The sequence below is a fragment of the Cherax quadricarinatus genome, chromosome 41 (assembly GCF_038502225.1).
Source record: "Cherax quadricarinatus isolate ZL_2023a chromosome 41, ASM3850222v1, whole genome shotgun sequence".
Classification (NCBI taxonomy): Eukaryota; Metazoa; Arthropoda; class Malacostraca; order Decapoda; family Parastacidae; genus Cherax; species Cherax quadricarinatus.
This window is the reverse complement of record NC_091332.1, coordinates 11,370,914-11,385,726: the sequence shown is the minus strand read 5'-3', so window position 1 is coordinate 11,385,726 and position 14,813 is coordinate 11,370,914. Positions and strand designations below refer to the sequence as shown.

General features: G+C 37.1%; 1 protein-coding gene across 4 annotated transcripts in view; it reads left to right on the top strand.

Annotated features, from left to right (window-relative positions):
* Positions 1 to 14,813, top strand: part of Ranbp16 (Ran-binding protein 16) — a 170,089-nt gene that overhangs the window by 77,757 nt on the left and 77,519 nt on the right. For 3 of the 4 annotated variants that reach the window (XM_070093002.1, XM_070093000.1, XM_070093001.1), the window contains exons 13-16: positions 3,243 to 3,281; positions 3,795 to 3,942; positions 12,128 to 12,287; positions 12,611 to 12,801. In XM_070093002.1, coding sequence (XP_069949103.1) covers positions 3,243 to 3,281; positions 3,795 to 3,942; positions 12,128 to 12,287; positions 12,611 to 12,801 — 538 coding nt within the window. The remainder of the gene's footprint in view (positions 1 to 3,242; positions 3,282 to 3,794; positions 3,943 to 12,127; positions 12,288 to 12,610; positions 12,802 to 14,813) is intronic. The other variant, XM_070093003.1, reaches the window with a different exon arrangement.

Below are 14,813 nucleotides of genomic sequence, written 5' to 3'. Positions count from 1 at the left end.
ATCGACTGGTTTGGTTATTGGCCAACTTGGTTATCGGTGGGTTTTTCAGCACCCGGTTATTGGCCGTTTTGGACGTGTCCATCCGCCGGCTGGGGCAGCTTGCGCTTCAGTTTGGCTTTGTCTAGCGGTGGCTGAGGAAGCCTCTGCTCATACGTTCCAACATTTTGCTTGTTTACCATTGTTTTTAGTGTTTTTTCTTGCAGTGCCACTGTGAAAGTAAAGATGGCTCCAAAGAAAGTTCCTAGTAAAGTTCCTGTGGTAAAGAGAGTGAGAAACACCATGGAATTTAAGCGTGAAATGATAGAAAAGTTTGAGAGTGGTATGAAGGTGGTGGAACTTGCCAGGATGTACAGCAAGAATAAATCAACAATTACATCCATCCTGGTAAAGAAAGAACAAATCAAAGATGCTAATGTTGCAAAAGGAGTAACTTTTCTAACTAAACAAAGGAAACCAATAATGGAAGAGATGGAGAAGTTATTATTATTGTGGATTAAGGAAAAAGAATTAGTGGGAGACAGTGTTGTGGAGTCAATCATTTGTGAGAAGGCAAAGCAGTTGCACGAGGATCTTGCAAAGAAAATGCCTGGAACAAGTGCTGCAGTTTGTGAATTTAGGGCCAGCAAAGGATGGTTTGGAAGATTTAAGAAGCGTAGTGGCATACACAGTGTTGTAACGCTACAAGTTCTGACATATGTGCAGCTGAAAAGTATGTTCACGAATTCCAGAACTATGTAGAGGCTGAAGGATTCGAACCCCAACAAGTGTTCAATTGTGACGAAACAGGCCTGTTTTGGAAGAAAATGGCAAACAGAGCCTACATTACCCAGGAGGAAAAGGCACTGCCAGGTCACAAGCCTATGAAAGACAGGCTTACTCTTTTATTGTGTGGTAATGCTAGTGGGGATTTCAAAATGAAGCCTTTACTTGTGTATCACTCAGAAAATCCCAGAGTGTTCAAGAAAAATAATGTCACAAAGAATAGACTGTGTGATGTGGAAAGCTAATCATAAGGCATGGGTCACAAGGCAAATTTTCAGAGTGGGTTAATGATGTGTTTGGCCCAAGTGTGAAAAAATACCTCTTGGAAAAGAAATTGCCACTCAAGTGCCTCCTGGTACTGGACAATGCTCCTGCACATCCACCAAGTGTTTAGGGACTTCAGTTTCATCACAGTGATGTTCTTGCCTCCTACACCAAATATTTTACTCCTTGGAGATTTTAATCTCCCTCATGTAAAATAGAAGATGGCACAACGTAATGTTATATCAGAAATATCCCCGGGAAGCACCCTGGCTCAACAGGTACATACCAGGGAAATAATGAGGTTTTGTGAAAAGTATTCTTTAAACCAACAGGTAATTGATCCCACTAGAAATGAAAATACCCTGGATTTGATATTCACAAACAACGAGGAACTGATCAGAGAGAGAACAGTTTCCAAAACTCTTTACTCTGATCATAACATCATAGAGGTTCAAACTAGTATTAACTCAGGGGTAGGAAACGGCATCGCTAAAGTTAGAGACGGGATGTTCAGTAAGTTTAATTTTAACAACCATAGAATTAACTGGGAAAAAATAAACCAAGAGCTATCAGACATACCCTGGGAATCAGACATGAGCACCCTAAATCCCCACCAGCGCCTAGAGAAGCTGAATATAGACACATACAAAGTATGTATGAAACATATACCTTTGAGGAAACCCAGAGGAAGATCAGATATAGAGAGAGAGTGTAGGAGATGGTACAGAAGAAGAAAACAGGTTACTGAACTGCTTAAAAACACAAATATGCTACAACAGAGGAAAGATAGACTTAGCAGAGCAAAAACTTAGGATGTCATACCTGACAAGCTGTTGGAATGTGAGCATGGTAATATTTAGTTAAGGGATTCATGGAAACTGGTTATTTTTATATAGCCAGACTAGAGTACTGGAAATGGGAAGTACAATGCCTGCACTTTAAATGAGCGGTTTGGGATATTGGCAGTTTGGAGGGGTATGTTATATATGCTTCTAAACTGTTGTATCTGGGTGCCTCTGCAAAGACATTGATTATGTGTGAGTGAAGTGAAGGTGTTGAATGATAATGAAAGTATTTTCTTTCTGGGATTTTCTTTCTTTTTGGGTCACCCTGCCTCTGTGCGTGACGGCCGACTTGTTGAAAAAAAAAAAAAACATAAACCGTGACCAATCATTCCTGGTTACATTTTATTATCAGATAAATAAGAGTAAATCTGTTTGTGTGATTATGAATTAGAAATGGAAAGCAAGTGTAATGTTGTCAGGGCCTGGGGATGTGATTAATGAACAGAGGAAATGATGTTTTAGTGCCAGGAATGTCATCATTGTTTATTTTTGGACTCTGTTGAAATTTATACATATTGCTTAATTGACAAAACGGAAAGCATACTGGTGAAATAGCTAAGAATTTGGTCTGAAGGAGCAATTGAGGCATAAATTGCACTCAGACTGCCAACTTTGTACTTGCACAATTCTTTATGTTTTCCATCAAGTTTCCTACTTTTGGTGTCTTTCCCTTTAGAAAAAGATTCTCTACCATTTAAGAAGAACTTTTTTTTTTTTAAAGTGGACACAGGGAGCAATATTAATTTCGAGGGACTGGACACTGAAAGGGTTAATAGCACTTGAGATTTTGAAGTTAAGGGTCATGTCCATGCCATGAAGTTTATTCCAAACGTTCTCGAGTAGATTTAAGCCCAGCGAGTTTCACTGTATTCCTTCATAAGTGTTACCTTGTTCACATTTAACATTGTATCAAATTCATAAACTATCTGTCATCACTCCCTTTATTGTAACGTGCTTACTTATGCCTGCTGGAGCATGTTAATTTTTTGCCAGTACAGTACTGTATTATGGTCTGACTCCTGTTTATAACTGTGTTCTGTATTTCCTTATGAATATATTTATTTGTATATTCTAAAAATACTCTCTTGCTCATCTGTCATATCTGTTTTAAATGTATGCATTTTTAATTAATTTTTGTAATTTTGTAAAGTATTTGTAGATCATCATTAAGTTTTTATGCATCTTTAGTAATAATTCCTTTATTATTCTGTACATATTTTTTAATTGAATTTAATTCACTTAAATATTAATGAAAATTCTAAAGCAATATTTAGAATCATTGCCTCATTAAGCCAGGCTGCACATTATATTGAACATTCAAACCATTGTACTGCATTCCAAAGCAAGCATAATTATTTTCTGCCTTTTCAGAGAGAATTCAGGGTGCTAAAACAGTCTGGCCCTCAAAATGTAAGTGCAAGCACTTCATCCAGCATAAAGAGATAATAATCATTTCATTGTATCTTGAGACAATATCTAGAGCATTTTGACTAACAGGGTGCAGTTTGGCAGTGGTGGAGCAGTGGTTTGACCAACCATCATTGCATTTATCATCATCATCATAACAAATTAACTATGCATTTTAAGTAAATACTGTACTGTACTGTACATTCTTTTAATGTTATCAAATAGTCAGTTTATTACCTAGATGGCATTGTTTCATGTTGATTGAATAAGTTTGTTTTTTCTTGTCAGTTAGGGTAAGCTTTATTAGAACCAGTGTTATATATAAATTATTTAAAATGTGTTGCATTTTTTCATCTTTGGAGTGTAGGCCTATCCTCTATATTCCTGAGTGGTTTTTTTTCTTGTTTGTTTGAATTATTTGCTTTAAAATTTATCCTAATTTTTATAAACTTATTGCAATAATATTGTAATCATGCATTTCCCATTTTTTACACATTGTCTTAATTGAATTTTCAGAGTGAACATTTCCCTTTCCTGGGAGTTGGTGTCTCAGTGCAGGAGATGAGAAGTCGAACTTTGTTTTACACATCTTTGGGAAGGTTGCTAATGGTGGAACTGGGGGAGGATGAGGAGAAGTTTACTCAGTTTATGATTCCTATTACTAGTAAGTTATTACTGCAAACTCACTCTTGTGAGTTATTTTGAAATAATTCTTATTAACATTTATAAAATGCATATTTTGTTTCATCTCCAAATTACTCTGGGATGTTATAGGTACTGTTTGTTGGAATTTAAGACCTAATTATTTTTAGGAAGGGTATATAGTTTTTATTGCATTTATGGATTTAGAAAAGGCATATGATAGAGTGGATAGAGGAGCAATGTGGCAGATGTTGCAAGTATATGGAATAGGTGGTAAGTTATTAAATGCTGTAAAGAGTTTTTATGAAGATAGTGAGGCTCAGGTTAGGGTGTGTAGAAGAGAGGGAGACTATTTCCCGGTAAAAGTAGGTCTTAGACAGGGATGTGTAATGTCACCATGGTTGTTTAATATATTTATAGATGGGGTTGTTAAGGAAGTAAATGCTAGGGTGTTTGGGAGAGGGGTGGGATTAAATTATGGGGAATCAAATTCAAAATGGGAATTGACACAGTTACTTTTTGCTGATGATACTGTGCTTATGGGAGATTCTAAAGAAAAATTGCAAAGGTTAGTGGATGAGTTTGGGAATGTGTGTAAAGGTAGAAAGTTGAAAGTGAACATAGAAAAGAGTAAGGTGATGAGGGTGTCAAATGATTTAGATAAAGAAAAATTGGATATCAAATTGGGGAGGAGGAGTATGGAAGAAGTGAATGTTTTCAGATACTTGGGAGTTGACGTGTCGGCGGATGGATTTATGAAGGATGAGGTTAATCATAGAATTGATGAGGGAAAAAAGGTGAGTGGTGCGTTGAGGTATATGTGGAGTCAAAAAACGTTATCTATGGAGGCAAAGAAGGGAATGTATGAAAGTATAGTAGTACCAACACTCTTATATGGGTGTGAAGCTTGGGTGGTAAATGCAGCAGCGAGGAGACGGTTGGAGGCAGTGGAGATGTCCTGTTTAAGGGCAATGTGTGGTGTAAATATTATGCAGAAAATTCGGAGTGTGGAAATTAGGAGAAGGTGTGGAGTTAATAAAAGTATTAGTCAGAGGGCAGAAGAGGGGTTGTTGAGGTGGTTTGGTCATTTAGAGAGAATGGATCAAAGTAGAATGACATGGAAAGCATATAAATCTATAGGGGAAGGAAGGCGGGGTAGGGGTCGTCCTCGAAAGGGTTGGAGAGAGGGGGTAAAGGAGGTTTTGTGGGTAAGGGGCTTGGACTTCCAGCAAGCGTGCGTGAGCGTGTTAGATAGGAGTGAATGGAGACGAATGGTACTTGGGACCTGACGATCTGTTGGAGTGTGAGCAGGGTAATATTTAGTGAAGGGATTCAGGGAAACCGGTTATTTTCATATAGTCGGACTTGAGTCCTGGAAATGGGAAGTACAATGCCTGCACTTTAAAGGAGGGGTTTGGGATATTGGCAGTTTGGAGGGATATGTTGTGTATCTTTATATGTGTATGCTTCTAGACTGTTGTATTCTGAGCACCTCTGCAAAAACAGTGATAATGTGCGAGTGTGGTGAAAGTGTTGAATGATGATGAAAGTATTTTCTTTTTGGGGATTTTCTTTCTTTTTTGGGTCACCCTGCCTCGGTGGGAGACGGCCGACTTGTTGAAAAAAAAAAAAAAAAAAAATATAGATATAAAGTTCAAATTGGTATGCTGCCTTATAATATTGTTAAATTTTTTGAATAATGTGTAAACATTGTAGTGATTGTTGAATAATTGTACCAGCATGTCGAGTAGCATAAACATTGTATTGACCACTGGCATGGTGTATTTCATAAGCTTATTCTTCACCGTATTTATCTTTACCCTCTCATGGTACGGTATTAGTATCCTGGTGTTCATTATATACATCAGTTTGTATTTAACTTTTGTGAAATATTCAGTCATAATTATTTGGTGAATGTGCAGGGATGTGAATTATCAATGACATTTTCATTTATAATAAAGGAAAAAAATATGATTGTTGAACCCTCTACTAATACCAAATGCCCCAACAATGGGTCATCTTAATGCAGAAGTGGAGATATGAACTGCTTTTCCCTCTGGGGACAGGTTTTTTCCTAGGAGGGTATTATTGCTTTTCCTGGACAATAGCCTAACTTAAGAACTCAGCAACTCCCTGTGGACTAAATATTGAGTATTTCTCTTTTTGCTAAATTTTCTGAAGAGTGAGAACAGGATTTCTGTCTGGGTCTGATGCCATGTCCCTTCTAATGCAGGATTGTGGTTGCTGTCTCACCACTCGTAGGGGGTTAAATCATTCTAATGGTAGAGGTATTACTAGAGGTTATCTGCTGATACAGAAGTGGTAGCCAGATCTGATTCCTGGCAATATTTTTGGTTTGCCCTCACCCATTATTAGCTGAGTGATGCAAGCATTTTGGTAGTTGATTTTTACCAAGCCTTGCTCAGTCAGCTCTGGGGAAGTTATCTCAGCTCTTGGTTTGCGTAGCATGGTAGAAGTGTTCCACATGATAGTTATCATTTCTGTTTACAATGTTGATGGCTTTTGAAGATTAAGTCTCAGCCTTGTAACATTTATATCAACACCTTAACCCTTTCAGGGTCCAGACCCCTGATTGAGAATTGCTCTGGAGGTCCAGGAATTTAAAAGAAATTCTTATGAAATGATAGAAATTTGATAGAAAAATTATGGAATTATGTTCTCACAAAATTAGTGGTCTTGGCGATACAGGTACAACACCGACTTTTCAGACACTAATGGTCCGGAACCTCTTATAATCTGTACAAATTTATGAGCAGGAACTTGAAATTCCTGCAGCCACCAGACTAGTTTACTGAGTGGCCCACAGATGGCGTTGAATGTAGCCTTGCTCGCTTGAATTGTTTACACTGCACCTGCTGGTGGGGGACACCCCAATTCTGCGAGTTTCTTAACCTATTTTGATTAAATTAACCCCGGTTATGGCTTCTAAGGGAGATGAGAGGGAGACTGGTGGTGTCAAACATAAACACCAGTCCGTATCGATTCAAGAGAGAGTTAAACTAGACCGTGGTGCTTCAATGTGTAAGATCTGAAGATTATGGTCTCGGTAAATCAACTGTTTGTTGACCAAAGTGACCACCCCTAGTCCAGAAAAATCAGTAATCCAGAAAAGCTTTGGAACCAAAGGTTCCTGAAAATTAATGTTGTTCCTGTATTTACACCGGCAATTTTGCTCACTTTGAGTCCTATTTTACACCAATTCCATTGCTCCAATTGACAAACTTGTAGCTATTTCAGTAGTATTCCTTCCATTCTGTCAATCTGTCAATTGAGTACAAGGAACTGCCCATTTACCCATTTCAACTACCCGGTAAAATGATCAGAAATCCAAAGTAAAGAGATCAGAAATCGGTAATTTGGTCAATTTCACACAATTAAAAAATTGCCAATTTAAAAATAGGATTCAGAATAAACAGTGTAGACATTCCTTGCACCAAAACAACCTTTCCTCTGTTCATTAGTTACAGCCCCAGGCCTCTCATATTACACTTGCTTTGAATTTTTTATTTTTATTCACACAGAAAAATAGAAGATTTACTGGTATGCAGACTACTGCATTATTGTAATTGTATAAATAGCATCAGCGCATTTGTGAATAAATATTAGACCGACCAGTTGGATGCGTATTGAGCGAGTGACATGATTTGTATCCTCTGGAATATCAGCAAAATTGAACATTTTTGTTATTTTGAGCTCAATTTCAAGCTACTTTGTCCTGAAACCAGTCAAAATCATCTCTATTTCTGTAATATCATACATTCTGTCAAATGATACCAAGAAACTGAGAATACAGCCATACAAACAATTGGAAAATACACTGCAAAGTGACTATTTTAACAGTTTCACTGTCCAGGCCCTTTGATCTGAAACTTGTCCACACTGTCCAAGAATTTAAAAAAAATTTTTTTTTGTTATTTTCTCATATGAAATGGTAGATAATCTTTTTCTGAAGGTAATAAAACAAAAGGTACAAAATTTGATGAAAAATTGATGAAATTAGGCTTTTGCAAATTTCGCTGTGTCGCCCTACTTTGAGTCCTATTCAACCAAATTCTAGCTCTTTCACTAATGTATCTTACATTTTATCAATTGAGCACAAGAAATTGCCCAGTCAACTATTTCAACTACTCAGTAAAGTGATCAGAAATTGGTAATTTGGCCAATTTTACACAAATTTCAAATTATTCCAATTTCAAAATAGGATCCAGAGTAAACAATACAGGCATTCCTGGCACTAAAATAACATTTTTCTCTGTTCATTAGTTATGTTCCCAGGCTTTACACACAAATTCCATTTTGATTTTTTGTTCACACAAAAAATAGACTTTCTGTTATACAGTACTGTAATATCTATAAATAATATCAATGCATTCGTGAACACATATTAGACCCCCAGTTGGACGTGTATTGGACGAGTGACACAATTTATTTACTCTTGAATATTGGCAAATATCAAACATTTCCACTATGAGCTCAATTTCAAGCTATTTTCAGTCCTGAGACCAATCAAAATCATCTCTTATTTCTGTAATGTATCTTATATTCTATCAAATGAGACCAAGAAACTTAGAATACAGCCATAAAAAGATATGAAAATACACCGCAAAGTCGCTGTTTTAAACCAACAACACAGTCGTTTTTTTCTCATTATGCACTTAGTGCTGCAGGGATTCTTTTTATGTGATGCACACTTACACATAGACCCAGTCTCTCATGTCTAGGCACATGAGCTGAGCTTATGGCATAGTACTACAGCACAGATAGTGACCTCAAAGCCGTAGTACAGTGGACCCCCGGATTAAGTCATCATCAGAATAAGCAATATTTGGAATAAGTAATGTTTTTTTCGTCAAAATATTGGCTCGGTGAATGTTACTGAACTCGGTATAAGTCATTTGTCTGGAACATGTCCATGCGGCCTGAGCGACCCTGACACTCAATGTACAGCCAGTGTGCCAGTGAGGATGATTCCATGCATTCATACGATACATTTTGTAATATTCCATTCTTTTTAGTGCTTGTAACTGCTCAATAAGTCACCATGGGCCCAAAGAAAGCTTCTAGCGTCAGCCAGTCATTTGGTAAAGGGCTGAGAGAGAGGGGAGAATGTGCATTTTTCAGTGATTCTGCAATATGTATGATACTAAAGCAGCAGGAGTTGATAAAGGCTATAGCGCCAGCCAGTGATAAAGTGTAGCATTAACAGTGTAGCAGATAAGTTAAGCAGTTAATCGATAGAAAAAGGACAGCATGAAACTGACTCCTCCATTGTTGTTGGAGGTATATAGGGCTACTGACTAACATGACTAACACCGCCACCTCTGCTGCCACCTTCACCACCACTATGTAAGGCTTATCTTTCAGTGGCCCTTATACACCCAACAACAAACAACATAATACACCTCGTAACATTCTTAATGCCATATTTTATTCATTCTAGAGTATATATCATGTTTCTATGTCATTAATATTGTCTATTATGTCATATTAGATGATTGGGCTAGATAAATCAGCCATAGAGCCGATATTAGTGTCATCTTGAAGGACTATCTTGTCCTGTCTCCCAACACAATTCCTAACTTACGCCAGAAACAAACCTCTCTGGAACACTTTTATGAGCAACAGGGGTCCAGTGACTCAAGCTGGTCCTAGTGGCATTAAATAACAAAGAAGGGAAGTAACCCAGGATAAGGACTTGCTACCTGAAGTCTTTGTGGAAGGGGATTTCCCTTCCATAGAATTGTAAACTCCTCCATCCTCTCCCCTGTTCCCATCTTCCTTACATCACCATGTCTTCAATAAAGGTAAGTGTGGTATTGTTATTCTTTTATTCTTCATGTATCATTGTTTTCTGTGTAGGTAAATGTATATTTCATATAGAAAACATTTTTTTAATTGGATTTTCATTATTTCTTATGGGGAAAATTAATTCGGAATAAGTCAGGTTCGGGATAAGTCGCTCTCTCTGGAGTGGATTAATTACGTAATCTGGGGGTCCACTGTACTACAGTACAGCCAGTGAAATGGTTAAACCAAATTCATTGTTTTTATTCCTCCTCTTTATGCACTGCATGGGACAGGATTTTTTTTTATGTGGTGCACACTGCATAGATCCATTCTCTCATATCTAGGACCAGATTTACCTCTCACTGCTTATCTTGAGTGAGCTGAGATCATCATGTAGTTCTTTGGCATATACCCATAGCTCAAAACCATTGTACTACAGCACAGACCTCAAAGTGGTTGATGTGCATAGGTCTTGGTACATTCCCTCTCCATTTTACCCAGACTTGGGTGAAGGTGCCTAGTTTCATGTGTGCTGCTTCATATGAGTATCAGGTGACATTGTTGGGATGGTCTTTGGTCAGACTCTGACATGGAGCATCCTTCCAAAGAAGCGTGACACATGCATGTGAGCACTGGATATTGTAAAGGTACTTTCATACTGGATGATGCTCTGAAACTGTACACGGTCTTGTCCTGCTCCAGGCTCATGTATGATTGCCATGTTTTCCTGCTGCTGTAGCATCTAGATATTTGGTTTTGCACTAGAGCATTTCATATATTACTTGTTACAAGCATACGTCAATTCTCTCAGGTTCAAAAGTGTAACCATGTACTAAAAGTGCAAAAATTAATTAAAAATGCGTGGAAGAACAGCCTCATCAATTTCACTCTTTCACTGCGACAGCTATCTATAGGATTGTCCTGATGTCCACAGGGCATTCTCCCCAAATGAATTCTGTCTACCTTACTACAGTTAGTTTCGGTTACATTAATTTTTTCCAATAGCTACTTGTTGGCAGGTGCTCTTACCCCTTACTGTATAGTTTGTGGTATGTAGCCAAGGAGCAAATTTTTAGCTGTTGCCCATGACTTCGGGCTTTTTGCTTACTTGGTGAGTTTGATAATTATCAGGGTGCCTGTGGGATTTTAAGCTGTTACTGGTTATTTTAACCCATTCACTGTCTTTCACGTACATTGTTATTGAGGTCAGTAGCATTTGCATAGAGCTACTTCTTAATTATAGTGCCTCACAATGCTGTGAGAGGTAAATTTTGGTGTAAATATGAGAAAATGGGTTTGTGCAGTGGGTGTGCACATTACAAAAAAAAAAAAAAAAAAAAAAATCCTGCTACACAGTGCCTGATGAAAACAGCTAGCCTGTAACTTGGAGTTTGGTTTAAAACAGGGGCTGTGAGGCATCTTTTAGGGTGGTTTTCATGGTTTTATTTGCTGCTTCCTGGTATCAGTTGATATAATGGAAGGCATAGGGAAATGGAAAGATGATTTTGGTCAGTTTCAAACTGGAAGTGGCTTTAACTATGCCACAAAGTAGCATATGAGATATAAAATTTTTGGTGATTTTTCTGTGGATGGGTAGAGGCCTTGTTACTTTTTGTCCAAGTCTGTTTTAAGAGTTTTTACTAGGTCTTCAATTATTGGGACTGTCTAAATCATGACCAATCATTCTTTGTTATATTAGTCAAGAAAGAGGGTAAAACTTAAATTTTTTGTGATGGATTCAAAATGGTGGGCAGTTGTTTCATAGGAGAGGCCTAGGGATTGGATTAATGAACAGGGGAGAGGTTGCTTTGGTGGCTGGAATACCTACAGTGCTTATTTTAGATTGTTTTTAAACTGGTATTTGTTGAATTTTGTGTAAGACTGGCCAAACTAATGATTCTGTGTATATTATAGGGTAGTTCTCATAGTTCTTACATTTAGTAGATGTAAGGCATACTAGTGAAATTGGGTTGGTTTGAGCAATGGAATTGGCCTAAAAAGAGCTTCAATATGGATTTACCTGAATCCATAAACAAAATGTTTCCTTGCTCACACTCCAACAGTTCAAATCCCAAAAACCATTTATCTACACTCTGTCTAACTACTGTATCCTATTGTCTTAATTTAAAAATGCCATTTATAACTGAAGTTTCTGTATGTAGGTATATGTTAATTTTACCATGGTTGTTTTTAGCATGGTGTAGATAAAGCAATATATTACTTCAATATTATTTTAGCAAATTGTTTCTGCTTCTAGAAGTTTTCATTCCATTTTTCAAATAGAAATGTTGGATTAACTTTATGTATAATAGGCAGTTGACCTTGTTTCTTGCATCATTAAAACATAAATATACATTTTTCTATTTTCCTGTTCAGTATTAACAATGTTTTCTCTTCAGGTGCTTTTGACAGTGTAGGTAGACTGCTGGCACAAGCAGAAACTCCAATGTTCCAGGCAGAAGAAGCGAAGAAAGGATTAATAGGCCTTGCAAGGGATTTACGTGGCTTAGCATATGCATTTAACACAAAGACATCCTACATGATGCTGTTTGATTGGATGTATCCTTTAAAAGATTTGTGCTCATAATTAATTTTGTATAATATATTACTTTCACACATTACCAAATATGATTAGGACAGGTTGAAATTGGCATTTAGAAAAGTGAAGGTGAAATTAAGTTATGTTTATGGTGGTGCTACTAAATTTTATGGTCATCATTCTCCATCACTTTATACTGATTCTACTAATTCTACTGACAAAGGGTCCAAGTTGTGTTATTTCTTATTTATTGGCTAAAATAGGGAAATTATCATTACAGTCATTAGCTAGGAAATGTATCCAAAATATTAAATTTTGAAATCTCCTTGACAATTTCTAACAGATACCCAACGTACACTGGTGTTCTGGTAAGAGGTGTTGAAATTTGGAGTCATGACCCTCAGGTTACCACCCCGGTACTCAAACTCTTTGCTGAGTTGGTACAAAATAGATCTCAAAGGCTCCAGTTTGATGTCTCATCGCCTAATGGTATCCTACTTTTCCGAGAGGCCAGCAAAGTCATCTGTACATATGGTAGGAGCTACATCCTGTGTATAGAGTATTAGGCTTAAGAATATTTTACTGCAAAACTTGGCTTTTGTGTATATTTTATAGATAACAGACTTATTGTATAATAGTCTTTATATATAATGCACTCAACACTAATACAATATTGTGAGAGCTGTGATGTGAAGAGAGATACAGTTTTAATGGTAAGAAATATGTAAGATTGAAATATAAACAAGACTAAATGTATATCCAGTTCAATCTCCACAGTGGGTGACTGCTGCTTCTGCTATCTTTGTTTGCAGGTATGGATGCTAATGTGTTTCCATTGGTATTGTTTATGATACTGATTATGGGTTGGATTTCCATAAGAAACCATACCATAGGCAGGACTTTAACCCACGGTTAGAGAGTCGTAAAACTCCAGACCGACGTGTTAGCCACTGGGCCAGCTGGCTTCAGTCTGGAGTTTTACGACTCTCTCATCATGGGTTCAAGCCCTGCCCGTGGTGTGGTTTGTTTGCAATTGTCATTATTATTTTGTGAGTCATTTCCATAAGTATTTTTGCTGAAACTTGAATTTGTTGATGTGTATTCTTGAGCTGTCAGGATATCAGATTTGGATGGGAAGGATACTAAATATGTGGAGGGGGAAGACTTAACTCTTTGACTGTTTTGGTCGTAATATACGTCTTAGGAGCCACCGTTTTTGATGTATATATACTCGTAAATTCTAGCAGCTTCAAATCAAGCAGGAGAAAACTGGTAGGGCCCACATGTGAGAGAATGGGTATGTTTGGTCAGTGTGCAACGTATAAAAAAAATCCTGCAGCACGCAGTACGTAATAAGAAAAAAAACCTCCGACCGTTTTTTTTTTAATTAAAATGCCGAATTTGTGGTCTATTTTCGTATAGTATTTATGATTGTATTCTTGTCTCTTTGGTCTCATTTGATAGAATGGAAAACATATTATAGAAATAGAGGTGATTTTGATTGGTTTTACTACGAAAAGAACCTTGAAATGGAGCTCAAAGTAGGGAATATGTTTGAATTTTGCCGATGTCCAAAAGTAAACAAATGTCATTTTCCAATAAATGTCCAACTAGCCATTCTGATATGTTGTCATGAATGGGTTGACATTATTTATGCCATTATTACAATATTGCAGTAGTCTGCATAACAGTAAATCTTCTATTTTTTGTTTGAATAAAAATTCAAAATAGAAAGCAAGAGTAATATCAGAGGGGCCTGGAGATGTGACTGATGAACAAAGAAAATGTTATTTTAAAGCCAGGAATGTCTGCATTGTTCATTCTGGACCCTATTTTGAAATTGTCATATTTTTTAATTTTCGTGAAATTGGCCAAATTGCAAATTTCTGACCACGTTATTGGGTAGTTGAAATCGGTAAATGGGCAGTTTCTTGTACTCAGTCGATAGAAAAAATGGAGTCCTAAAGAAATAGCTATGAGTTTGGTCGACTGGAACAATGGAATTAGCCGAAAATAGGGCTCAAAGTGGGTGAAATCGCCGATTAGTAAATATTGCCGAGGTCGCTAACTTTGTGAGAGCGTAATTCCATCAGTTTTCCATCAAATTTCGTTCTTTTGGTGTCATTACAATCGGGAAAAGATTCTCTATCATTTCATAAGATTTATTTTTTTTGGAAATTTTGCGACACCAGGAGACACCTCAGGATTTGGGGTTGCAGCAGTCAAGGGGTTAAATAAATCATCTTATGTAGGTAGGATTTGATTTTCGCGTGTCTGTATGCTCTAAAACGTTTGTGAAAAATTAGTGTAATTCCTTGAGGTTATTTGAGTTTGTGATTATAAGGTATTAGAAAGTATTTTACTTCTTCTTTCAACAAACCAGCCATATCCCACCGAGGCAGGGTGGCCTAAAAGGAAAAACGAATGTTTCTCCTTTTAAAAATAGTAATATATACAGGAGCTTTGATTACTAGCCCCTTTCTCCCAGCATTTTAGTCGCCTCTAACAACATGCATGGATTAAGGAAAAAGAATTCTATTCTACTT